This window comes from Ovis aries, chromosome 22 (genome assembly GCF_016772045.2).
Source record: "Ovis aries strain OAR_USU_Benz2616 breed Rambouillet chromosome 22, ARS-UI_Ramb_v3.0, whole genome shotgun sequence".
NCBI classification, from domain to species: Eukaryota; Metazoa; Chordata; class Mammalia; order Artiodactyla; family Bovidae; genus Ovis; species Ovis aries.
The window spans coordinates 43842005-43854718 of record NC_056075.1 but is presented as its reverse complement, the minus strand read 5'-3'; the positions used below and the strand labels follow the sequence as shown (position 1 = coordinate 43854718).

Here is a 12714-nt window from a genome sequence, read left to right as displayed (position 1 = left end):
CTGTTTACAAGAGTTATTTGAACCTTAGCTCAGGCATGGAATGGAAACTTAGAAAATATAGGCATCTCCTTCCCCAAAAGAAAAAAAAGATTCTCCCAAACTGCTACTCCCATCATGAGAGAAAACCATGGTAAACTGCCACCCACTCTTATTTGTCTTATTTTTTTAAAAAAGAATAATAACATTAAATTTCCATTTTGTTTTATAGTTTAGGAGACCACCACATTATCTTATTTTGATCTTCACAAAATCACTGACAGTTAGGTAGGGCAGTGATACCTGTAACCTCCTTGTGTAGAAATTGAGGATTCTGGGTGAGGTAGATTGACCTTAACCTAATAACCTGCCCTCTGGTAAGTGGTGGAGGTGGGACTTGAACCAGAATGTTTGAATCCACGATAAGTGGGGAAAAAAAAGAGTCACCCTGCACTGCTTTGGCAGTTACTATGTCCTTGTCTTCCTAAGTTGGGTTCAGTTTGGGTCTGGATCCTGGGTTCCGAACCGTTTTTTTACTGTTGTAAACTATATCTGACATAGAGTTTGCCACTCAGCCTTTTTCAGCTTGCAGCTCTGTGGCCCTAAGTGCATGCTCATTGTTGTGCAGGCATCACCCCGTCACCCCCATCCCTCTCCAGAACTTTGTCATTTTTATTTCCTCATTATTTAACTTTTCTATGTTAAAGTGCTTTTATATATCTGATATGGATTAATTGAATTATATGTAGAAAGCACTCAAAACAGTACTTGATGCATGCTAAGACCTCAACACATGATAAGCTGCCTACAACTGGATGGTAAAGGAGGCTGATGGAGCTGCAGGGTTTGCGTGCTTCATGATAATGGTGCATGTGTGCTTAGCCACTCGGTCGTGTTAAAATCTTTGTGACCCCATGGACTGTACCCACCAGGCTTCTCTGTCTGTGAGATTTCCTAGCCAAGAATACTGGAGCGAGTTGCCATTGCCTCCTTCAGGGGATCTTCCCAATCCAGGGATTGAACCCTGGTCTCCTGTATCTCCTGCATTGCAAGCAGATTCTTTACCTGCTGAGCCATTGAGGAAAGCTCTATGCATAAAGGGATGATGAAAAGGAAGTGGAGGAAATGAGGGATGGGTGGAAAGCTTCTTTTCTGCAGTTTAATTTTGTCTGTTGCTTGTTGATTTCAGTGTTTTGGAGTGTATATACATATACACATAGAGTAGAATTGAAAATCATAAAGTGAGCTTTAGTTACAATTCAGTTTGGAATCATGTAGTTTTATGAAAGGTTTGAAGGTACTTTGTTAATACAAACATCCCTTCACTGTGGGAGTCAGTCCCTAATGAAAGTGTTTTAACTTTGGCAGGATTTGAACTTTTCGAAGAGCTGCCCACACCCAAGTTCAGCTTTGGAGGCCGATCTGGAAACAGTGTAGCTGCGTTGGTTTTCCAAAAAACATGAGGCTTTTCACTGGACAGACTCAGTGTCTTTTTAAGAAGCTCTACATCAAAGTAAACCTGACACAGAAATTGCAAGTGCAAGTAAATGTTTAGTAAGTACACAGGATGCACATTTTAAGGGGAAATAATGGGTTGATTAAAAAAAAAATCATGAGCATGTAAGTGGTTGGGTTTTAGAGATCAACCAAGACTAATTTAAAATTTTTCTTTTGTATTTGAGATATAAATATTTCTCTTTCAGATTAAAAAAATAATTCCTGTAACTGCTGAACAGCTAAAACTTTAAAGCAGTAAATGAATTTACGGAAAGCTTGTATCCTTGATTTTTGCACCTCGGTAAAGGTGAATTGAATATAGTTATTTATGAAGATTTGATCAAGCTATTCCAGGGTCAGAATAATAAGCCAAATGACTTTCTTACTTTTTTATTGGACTGTTATAAAACATAGTGTGATATTTTGGGTTGAATGGTGATTTTTTTTAAATGCTTTAATATCTGAGAAAATGTCTCAGCCCTTACATGTGTAATTAAAATCAGATAAATGTATCAGTTGATCAAGAAATACTTACTGAACTCTTTTTTTTGGCTGATGGTTTTTTGTACACTGTGATGGACAAACAGTCGGAGGAAAGACAACTGAGAGACACGGTTAGCTGCTGGCACTGTGTTTGGCTGCATTATCTTACTGAGTCGTTGAATTCCCTCAGTATTTTCTACAGGCACGCATTTCTTATTCCTATTTCTACACATCAAACAGCTAGTACAGGATGGAGCCAGGGCTCCTGTCTGGGTCTGCCTCTAACACCTGTCTCTAGTAGTGTGGTTCCCAGGTCTAAGTCTCTGCTGTTACGGCCTTTACAGTTCATTAGGGGAACCAGGGCTGGTACACGGAAAATTCTGTCAGAGAAGTTGGGCAGTTATTTTTAGTGGCTCTGCAGCTCCTTGTTAGTGACTGTTGGTGGACTGTGAGAATAGTGATTCATCCGTCATTAATTTTCACTGACTCCCTACTTGTCTTACAAGACTTGCTAATCAAGAACTGAATTATGTCATTCTTCTGTCAAAGGTGGTGTAAGTTTTATATATATATATATATATATATATATACACGCACACACACACACACACATACATACATATCCTCAGGGCTCTAGGGACAAGATGTTCTAGTTAGGCACTGATCAGCAAGAGAAACAGTTTATTTGTGATCGTTTTTTAAAAAATGAGTTTTATTAATCCTCACTGCCATTTTGTCTGTGGGCTGATGTTTTAATATTGGAGTCATAATACATGGTTCTTAAAAAATGATAATAGTTTTTATGATTTGCAGCTTTTGGGTCCTGCTGGGTTATAAAACAAACAGAATTTTTGTTTGTTTAGCAAATGCTTTTCCAGTACTGAACAAGTCTAGCATTACACCCTTTTTCTTTTCATTTTTGTCTGGAGGGAGACAAGGGGAGGAGAAGAGTAGTTTGGTTTAGATCAACATTAATCAATCATTAAGATAACTATCTGCCTTGCACCAGATAACTGAAGACATTTCCATAAACTTTCAACACAAATAACACTTTTGGAAAAGCTTTAATTTTTAACATGAAAAAGTGAGAAATAAAATTTTGTTATTAAAAGTTAAATTTTAATTTTTAAAATATATGTGAAATTAAAATTTAAAATTTTTAATTAGAAAAATTAAGATATATGTGATTTAAACATATAAAATTAATTGTGTTGATGTTATAAACTAGACTCAGGATCTTAAACCATAGAAACAGTGTTATATAATTTATTGAGGTGATCGTCTTTGTTGTTTTCTAGGTTAATATTTCTTGATTTTAAATACCATATTAGTGTGTAGGTACTGTTTTAGAATTCTGAGTTAAGTTTATGCTACTGTGAAGCATCAGTGGAGCAAAACAGGCTTTCTATGAAAACCAGACTAAAGACATTGAGTTTGATTCACTGATAGTTGGAGAGTGCCTTTGTTGAAAAGCTCCTTGAGTCACTATTGTGGGGGTATGTGTGTTCCGTTTGCAGAGATGTAGGACTTTTGGCAGGAGAATCATGGGACTGTTGATAAGGTTAGGAAAGGGGAGTTGTCATCTCTTCTTAGCAGTTTAATCCTGCTGGAAACCAGCCTCTCAGAGATTGAAATCAGGACAAATGGAAGGTCCAAAGATGCTAACAATAAATTATTAATATTTTCAAATAATACCACACTTTCAAAACCAGGCCAGTAAATATCCCCAAGTTATTGAAACAAGTCATAAACACATTATTATCAAACTTAGTTTTGATACGTCATATGGATTTGTGGGTAACTGTGAAGGAAATCATTTCGTTCTAAAAGGGAGCAGTAGGTTATGTAGTGAATGCTGTTTTATCTGGACAAGAAGTTGGAATTGTAATTTTATTTCATCAAAAGACACCCTTATTTTGAGAAAACTTGTTTGAAATGCAAACGAGGTTTCTCTGTGGAGCCTGCACAGAATTGTTGCTTTTCATGATGATGTTATTGCCGCATAACAGTCCACTTCTGTGTGTAGGAAGTGTGTGTGCAAGTCCAAAGGGATTGGAGGCCTCGGTGGGTGAGTTACACCAATTAACAAAAGGAAAGTTTTCAGAACATTTTGTTTTAAGCCAGGTGCACAAGTTAGAGTTGCTTTTTGGGCCTAGTGTTTATGTATCTGAGAATCAAACCTGACACTACTCTTGGCGGTTAGACTAAAGCCATTTTAAAATAAGTACAAACTGTCCTTGAATGATTTTTTTCCCTTTATAGTGGCAGTGAGTTTGCCTTTTCTTCATCTGTGATATGTGTGCATTTTTCTGTTTATTTTGGGGGAAGGAGAGAGGTAAACATACATGAAAGACTTTTAGTCTTTATATGAGTAATGTGTTTCAATTCATTTATTTTTAAATTTTCTTGATACTGTAACACATTACCTATATGTTGACTTTCATTCACATTCATCCAGAGTATAATAGAAACCTTAATTTTAAAGAACCCAGATGAGTAATTAGGTTTTATTTGGCTTTGAGATAATTTTTCTTAAACTGATATGCAAAGAAATAGAGTATCCCTGCCAATGTGAATAGGCTTTGATTTATGTTCTCTTAAATAAGTTTTATTTATTTATTTGTGTGTGTGTGTGTGTGTGTGTGTGTGTCTGGAAGCCTACAATGAAAAGGTATATATGATTGTGAAAAATGAGTTACTCTCTAGGTCAGCATTCTGCCCCTATGGGGACACTTGGGTTTGATTCCCTGTTGCTAGCACTGTGAGCTGGATAGAAGGCATGTGCTCCAGAGACAGCCTTCTGCTCTGGAGCAAGAGACCAAGCATCTTATGTCCCACTGTAGTAACCTCTGTAGCTAATTGTTGTATGTGGAGGAGGAGGGGTGCCGAGGGTGTTGCTGGGGTCTGAAAGGAGTCTTGTCTAGTGCACTTCACAGGAATGAGGCTGCCTGTGACCTGGAGTCTTGATTGTGGGAGGTGAGGAGTGTGGTAGGTTGAAGGACAGTTGCATCGTGGGGAAAAAATTAGGAAACCCTGTCATTTCTCTTGGCTAGGCAGAAAACAGAGATGTCCTTAAAGAAGGGGGGAACACATGAGCATGTTTTATTAACAGTTAATAGAAGAAAATTAATGCTAATTTATTCTTCATACATACCATGCAATTTGTTAGAAAAGTAAAAGAATAGTTTGCAATTCTTTGGTCAATTGATGGATTCCTATGTTAGGAGCATAGAAATGAAACTCAACATTAAGCAGACAAATACCCAAGCCCACAGGCTACATAAATGCTGAATAAAACCAGCTCTACAATGGAACTCTGAAAAGCGAGGGGTAAGAAGCCTAATGAATGATTGAATATGACCTTAGCAAAATCCCTGGAGTGTTGTTGAAAGATCATTCATTTCCAGCTTAGATGTCAAGATGGGCTCCAGTAACCAGGAAAAAAAAAAAAAAAAAAAGAGTTTGAGTCGGTACTTACTGAGTTTTAAAAATCTTTACAACACAGTGCATTAGACTAATCATTAAAAGGACTTCTCTAAACTGGATTTTAAGCTGTAACTGTATGGACCTGTGGTTTAGGCCCAGGGAAACCAAATTAAAAAGATAGGAATAATTCTCAAGACTTGAATGTATCACTGTCCTGCTTTTATGGAGTAGAACTTCAAAAACTGGGGCATAGAGGCGGGCAGAATGCACTTTTGTCATGCTGATACCATTGTAAGAAAGACTTTCGACCAAGAGATCAATTGTGCCTTAAAGTATTTCCCAGTTACTTGCCTAGTTTATTGGAGGAAGATATAAAAAAAGAACCTACTTTTTTCATTTTTTAATTCACTTTTTTCATTTTTAAGTGATCCTTCCCAAAGAAGTCATAAATTCTTATATTTATAAATATGTATTTTTATTACTGCATCAGGAAATGGTAAGTATGTTAGCGAGTGAGCTTCATTGTGCATGCTATCCAGAAGCTTTTTAAGAAAAGTGAATCTGACAATATATTTGTTTTCCCAAATACCTAAAAATTTTCACATGAGCCAGCAATTAGCATACTCTGGATATTATCTGAGGAGCTTAGAAATATGAAATGCTCTGGTTGAGTAAGGGGACCAGGAAGTATATTTATCACTCTTCATTAACAGAGATGAAGCAGTGTATCATGATGTGATTGTAGCGGAATGGAAGCGCTGTTGGGGTGGCTGGTGGCTCCCCTGCTCTTGCGTTTCTTGCTGCTTCAGAGTTGAGGGAATAGTCAGGACGAAGAGGCTAAATGTAGAAGAGAGTGGGTGCTGCAAGTTCACATTTTTCTCCCAGCCCCTCCTCTAATATGAAAATGTCAGTCCTTTGTTCCCATCTAATTTTAGTACATCCTGGCTAAAAAAAAATGTTAGGATGATTTCCAACCGTGGAACTTGGAGGGGCGGGGTGAGAGAGGGGCAGAGTGGAGGAAAGAGCCGTTTACATTCCATATCCCTCTGCCGTTCTGTGACAGCATCTTGCCCCTACTCTGTGGATTTTCGTGATGAAATAAATTTACATGCACTGGAGCAGCACTAATTAGGTTTTCCTTCCATGTCCTCAACAAGAAGTCTCATTGGAGTCTGAATGGGGAAAATCCTAATATGGTATTTAATAAAACATACTGGGTTGAATTAAAGAGCTGTTTGCAAATTTTGGAAGACAGGCCTGAAATTGTGAGTGAAAACTACATGTTGTGTGATTTATAAATAGAGCCTTCGTGAGTCAGTGAAACTGCTTGTATGCTATTTTTTGAATGAGAATAATATTTGTTGATTTTTGAGAATCAGTCATAAGCAAGTCAGAGTTATTTATTCTCTCTGGATTATACTCCACGGTAGATTTCATATATTGAAACTCACATTGGAATAAGCCTGACCTTTCCAAAAGTTTGCTCATTTAGTGAGCTAAGGTTTCCTTGTGAAATCTTTGTATGGTGAGGACGCTACATAGCCAGAATTGAGAGATCATTTTGTTAAGTCGGTTTGATTAATGACTTAATTTGCAAAAAATGCAGTAATCACATTGATTTTTGAACTTGAAATTTGTTTTTGTTTTCATTTTACAATAGCATATAATTTGTCTTTAAAATCTATTAACTAGTAGAATAAATATCAGAAATGAGATTTTTAAAATACTAAATTTTGGGGAGGAAAATGATTGGAACCTAGGCAACTCACTTTCCTTTTCTGGGCTTCAGTTTTTCTTTTTGTGAAAGGGGTATTCAGTACGTGATACTTAAAGTTCCTCTCTACCTCTGTAATAGCTGGGATTGCCATGGACTGGGTGGCTCAAACAACAGAAATGTATTTTTCATAGTCTGAAGACTGGAAATTCCCACATCAAGGTGCCGACAAGGTAGGTTTCATTCTGAGGTCTCTTCTCTTGGCTTGTACGCAGCTGCCATCTCCCTGTTATGTTCATGTGTTCTCTTTATGTGTGCTTGTGGGGAGAGAGTGTGTGCAGTGTGCAAACTCCCTGGTAGTTCTTATGAAGCTCTTGAGTGTTTCTTCTTGTAAGTGCACTGATCCCAAGGTGAGAGCCCCACCCTCATAACTTCATGCCAGCCGTAATTACTTCCCAAAGGCCCCGCCTCCACATACTGTTTCTTTGGGTGTTAGAGCTTCAGCATAAATTTCTGGGGGACACAAACATTCAGTCCATAATAACTTCTGAAATTGATCTGAGGTTTAGAGAAAACTTAACAAAATAGATTTCCGCTATGTATGGAGAGTTTAAATACTCCATTAGCTAAATACCAGTTTTTAGGTCACTTTATGATTCTTTTAAATCAAAATAGCTATTCATGTATCTGAAAAAATACATGTACATATAATAAAACAGTTGAAGCCATCACATGATTGTTTTTCAGTCTAACAATGTCTTTATACATTCATTGGTAAACTTAAGATTTCAGTATTGATTGCCCCTGATACATATTTGATAATTCAGTTTGTATTCATTTGACACAGAGATGTTTTATATGAGAAACTCAAAAATTTACATCTAATTTTGTCCTCCTACCTTAATTTTATTATTTTTTAAAACTTTTTTAATTTTTAAAAGTTTAGGCTGTGCTGGGTCTTTGTTGCTTCAAGTGGGCTCTCTTTAGCTGTGGTGACAGGGCTTCTCATTGCAGATGGTTTCTTTTGTTGCTGAGCATGGCCTCTCGAGTGCAAGGGCTTTGGTAGGTGTGGCCCCTGGGCCCAGTGGTTGCAGCCCTCAGGTTCTAGAGCTCCTTGTGGTGTGCTTAGTCGCTCAGTCATGTCAGACTCTGCGACCCCATGGACTGTAGCTCACCAGGCTCCTCTTGGATTCTCCAGGCAAGAATACTGGAGTGGGTGGCCACGCCCTCCTCCAGGGGGTCTTTCTAACCCAGGGATCGAGCCTGGGTCTCCCACACTGCAGGCAGATTCTTTTCCTTCTGAGCCACCAGGGAAGCCCCTAGAGCTTGAAGGCTCAGTATTTAATAGTTGTGATATGAGGGCTTAGTTGCCCTGGGGCATGTGGAATCTTCCCAGACCAAGGATTCAACCCCTGCATTGGCAGGCAGACTCCTAACAATTGGACCACCAGGAAATTTCCCCACCTTAATTTTGATAAAGTGATAGATAAATTGATAAAATTATGATAATCTGAAGAATCTCCCTCATTTCATTCTTCCCTATTTCAAACACACACACTGCACACTCAGAGATGACTTTATTTACCACTTGAAAGCCCTGGATTTTTGAGGTTTCTACATTCTCATGCTATACAGAGTGTAGTACATGGGTCTGCCCTTCTATACCTTGTACCTCTTTGAGGTACTGTCAGTCTGTTCTATAACTGCTTATCCCTCTCAGTGAAACTGAACTATTTTAAAAGTACTGGCAAAGTGCCTAGTATATAGTAGATAAACTTATTTCAAGTTGGTTACCCTTCAGTACATTTGTTTGAAGCAGTTTGATATAGTGGAGAGAGAAGCAGTTGTGTAGACTGTACATAATAGGGTAGTGAATATTAAGTGAGAAAAATGTAAATCATCTTAGCATGATTCCTAGCACACACCAAGGCCAAATAAATATTCTTTTCTCCAAAGAAACCTTCTTCCCATTGGAGCTAATATATTGAATGGTTCAGGATTTTAACTCTCAGTGCCACTGAGTTAATGTATTCAGATCCATCCTAAGGCATTTATATTCCAGGAGTGATGAGATGAGTGAGGAGAGGAGGATAAGAGGTAGACAAGTAAGAGGGAAAGGCTGGAATAGATGGGGGCCTTTCCAGAGTATCTTAAATCATACTGCATAGCTCCTCCTTCTTCAGTCTCTAGATGGGGCTGGTGCTAAAAGCACCTTTTTATTTAGTAAGAAATGGAGACTGGATATCATAACGCTGGATTTTCATGAAATGCCCTTCATGATGTGTTTCAGCAGATTCTAGGAATTCCCCTCAGGTTTCTGATCATTATCTGTTTCAGAGGTCAGGAGGTAGTAATAAGTATAGGTGTTGTGGGGAAAAGGTTACTGTGGATGCTTCTGAATTGAAAACAAATGGCCACGGATATGGTACATTGTCCTCAGGTTTGAACTCCAAGGCTTTGTTTCCAGTGACCACTAATGCGGGACCAGACCAAGATCCCCCATGTGACCGTGTGTGTGTGTGTGTGTCTGTGTGTGTGTGTCTGTGTGTACGCGTGTGAGTCTCTCAGTCGCGTCCGGGCTCCTCTGTCCATGGAGTTTCTCCCAGGCAAGAATACTGGAGTGGGTTGCCATTTGCCTCTGCAGGAGATCTTTCCAACCCAACCAGGCCACCTGGAAAGCGGGACTAAGATTTTTATCATTGATTTCCACCTTCCATAATCTAGGTTTGATTTCTTTGATCACTGAATCGTGTTTCTTTGCTGTAAGTTAGCAGACATTCACAATGGCATTTTAAAGTTTGATGTTGGGCAGTACTTTAAGCAGTTTATATGATTTGACCTTGGTTTATATTAGAACTGACAGTATAGTTAGTGAATCAGTTGTTTACGCTAGTGTAGAAAATGCTTCGTTTGCGGATTTATTTACTTAACCTTTTTATTAGTGGTTAAATGAATACCTTAATGCTTAGAGTGCTTAATATTACTATAGAAATGCTGGCCAGAGGAGTGTCACTTTCTCTAGGTGACTAACCTCCCAGAGTTTAAGTCTGAACCGTTTTAGAAGCTCTACAGAGATGAGGTCAATACAATATGATGTATGTCATCAGGAGAGAGCATAGTCAGAGTCTCACTACTTTCAAGTAGGTAAACATCACAGTGGTTGAATATCTTGGTTTGATCAAGGTGTTTTTTGTTTTGTTTCTATGTGAAAATTAAAAGGAGATGTAAAGTAGTATTTAAAATTGCAAGCCAGCTTCTCATTCATATCAGTTCTGTTTCAGGTCAGCTGCAGGGCATGCTAGGACAAAATAGGCAAGGCTGGCTGGCCCTCTTACAACAGTAATGGATAGGGTAAAACAAAACGTCTCTGCTCTCCGTTAATAGAGAAGACTGAGAGCGCTGAGTGAGGAAATTCACAGGCTGGTAGAATACGTGGGGCCAATGTTCTTTTCATACTGTTCCCAGGGATGTTCTTCCATTGGAGCCAGAGACCAAATTTTTTTTTTTCTTGATATTTTAACTCCAAAGGATTCAGTCTTAAGATTGGGTATTTAAACTCTATGAAATCACAAGCTGTATCTTTCAGTTTCCTGTATAACTAATGAAAATGAAATTCACTCATTTCATTTTCATGGGTAATAGGCAGGATAAGCTTTGGGCATATCACTAGGGATGAGTTAAAAATAGATTTTTCTTGAGGCAGTGACTTATATGACGGGTAGTTGATAGAAAAATTAAGTTAAATTTTGGGCTGAATATCTCATACTAAATCTGAATTCCACTACAGAATATTTGAAGCAAAAAATTGAAATGATTTTCATTTGAAGATGACATAAACATTGAATGTGCTGTTGAAATGTTTTCTAGATTAAATTCAATGTGTAGCAATATGAAAATACTATAACTTGTTTTTAGCTATGATTTTGGTAGAGTGTATTGAGGTAGACTAGGTTATAGGTGACTTAGTGATACTAGTTAGTGTCTGTTTCAGCTAACTTCATAAACAGATCAGAGGAAGGCCAGGAGTTGATTATGCTTTTGAATCTCAGTATTAAAATAGTTTAAGTAGGTTTGGTAAGATTTACATATGTCAGTAACTTTGAATGTAGATTCACTTTGCTATATTTTTACTTATTTACCATGCATAAACTTTTCAGTGTCTGTTTTTTCATGCTTGAGTTTTCTTTCAGCACATAATACTTACAGGTACTATTAATTTTGCAAGGAAAAAGTAATATTAAAATAAGTTTTAACTGTTGCTCTGTTCTTTTTAGCTTCCTTTACTCAGAGCCCTTCCATGCAGTGAGTTGCAAGCGTGACATTTGCTGTGTTTTCAGCACCTGCCAACTTGGAAACCAGGGTTTGTGCTCAGGACTTAGGCTTACAACCCACACTTTGTGGTGCACAATGCCGTCCCAGCTGGCATGCTTCGTGCCTCAATGGTGCTAGACACTCAGTTACAAAGCTGTGCGGATTCACATGCGCTGATTTCAATAGGCAGTCTCCTTCAAGCTGCTTTCAACTCTCATTTTGTATCAAAAGAGTTAGATTGGTATCATTAAATTCACTGCTGTGCTTATTTTTCAATGAAAATAAATTCATTTTATTTAGCTCCTGAATCAAAAAATGACTGTCTTCGAGAACCAAAGTTCCTCTTAAAAAAAGGTGGATGTCTACAGATATGGGAGATAGATTTATGTATCTGCATGAGATTCCAGCCAGGGTTATAACTCATTTTCATCAGTTTTGAAAAGGTTTTAGAACAAAAGATAAAAAGAAGAAAAAGTAAAGAACAGACGGATTAGTGTGTTGTAACATGCTTATGTAGGTAGGGCTGTTAATTGAAGCTGGATCATAGGTATGGGGACGATTATAGAACTTATTTTTCTGAATAAGCTCTGCATAAGAAAATTGCCCCCATAGTAGGCTCAGATTTTTGGCTTCCACTGACAACCAAAAACTTCCCATCATTTTTAAAGCAGTGTATTTTGCTAATAACTTGCTTTCAGTAGCCAGTCTCTGAAAATGTTTCAGGTGGACTTGGTGATGTCTATCTTCCCGTCATCTATTACAAGCGATTTTAAAAGGTTCTGCTTTTATAAAGTTCTTTTCAAGTGTAGAAAAGACAGTGTGAAATGTGAATGACTGGCTTTTAATACAGCACTTGTGACAAAGAAGCTGTGGCTTTGGGAAGCTGAATAAAGGGGTTAATACACATGCATCTGCATACTGCTGTTGGTTCCAACGTATAACATGTCTGATGTCTGTTTCACTCCCATTATTAGTCTAAAAAGAATGTTATTCTCAGAGACAAACCTGTTTACCATCTTTCAGTGGTCACCACTCTTTTTACAATCATAGGTACAGATAAATTTAATGGGAAAAACTGAACAGTATTGACTGCTACTTGCTGAAATGTCAAAAGCTTAGCTCCCTGTTGTTTGAATATCATATTTATCTGGCTCTAAAGACACAAACATAGAACACCCACTAACTATCAAGGACATTTCTGAGTACTTAATCAGAACCCAATCTTTACCCTCCTCTGCACAAATGTGCTTAGGTGAATAATTTTATTAGCTTGTTGATACAAGTTATAGTTGGTTACACCCTTTCTT

The 12714-nt window shown here is 37.8% G+C and overlaps 1 protein-coding gene across 7 annotated transcripts in view; it reads left to right on the top strand.

Moving 5' to 3' along the window:
* Positions 1-12714, top strand: part of EEF1AKMT2 (EEF1A lysine methyltransferase 2) — a 40263-nt gene that overhangs the window by 20374 nt on the left and 7175 nt on the right. For 2 of the 7 annotated variants that reach the window (XR_009598059.1, XR_001023818.5), the window contains 3 exons: positions 1345-1530; positions 7238-7329; positions 11371-11723. Coding sequence is in view for 2 of the 7 variants with exons in the window: in XM_015103491.4 (XP_014958977.2) it covers positions 1345-1439 (95 nt within the window). In the remaining 5 variants the exon portion in view is untranslated. Of the gene's footprint in view, positions 1-1344; positions 2002-7237; positions 7330-11370; positions 11724-12714 lie in introns of those variants that run through there. The other 5 variants (XR_003586555.2, XR_003586554.2, XM_015103491.4 and 2 more) reach the window with 3 other exon arrangements.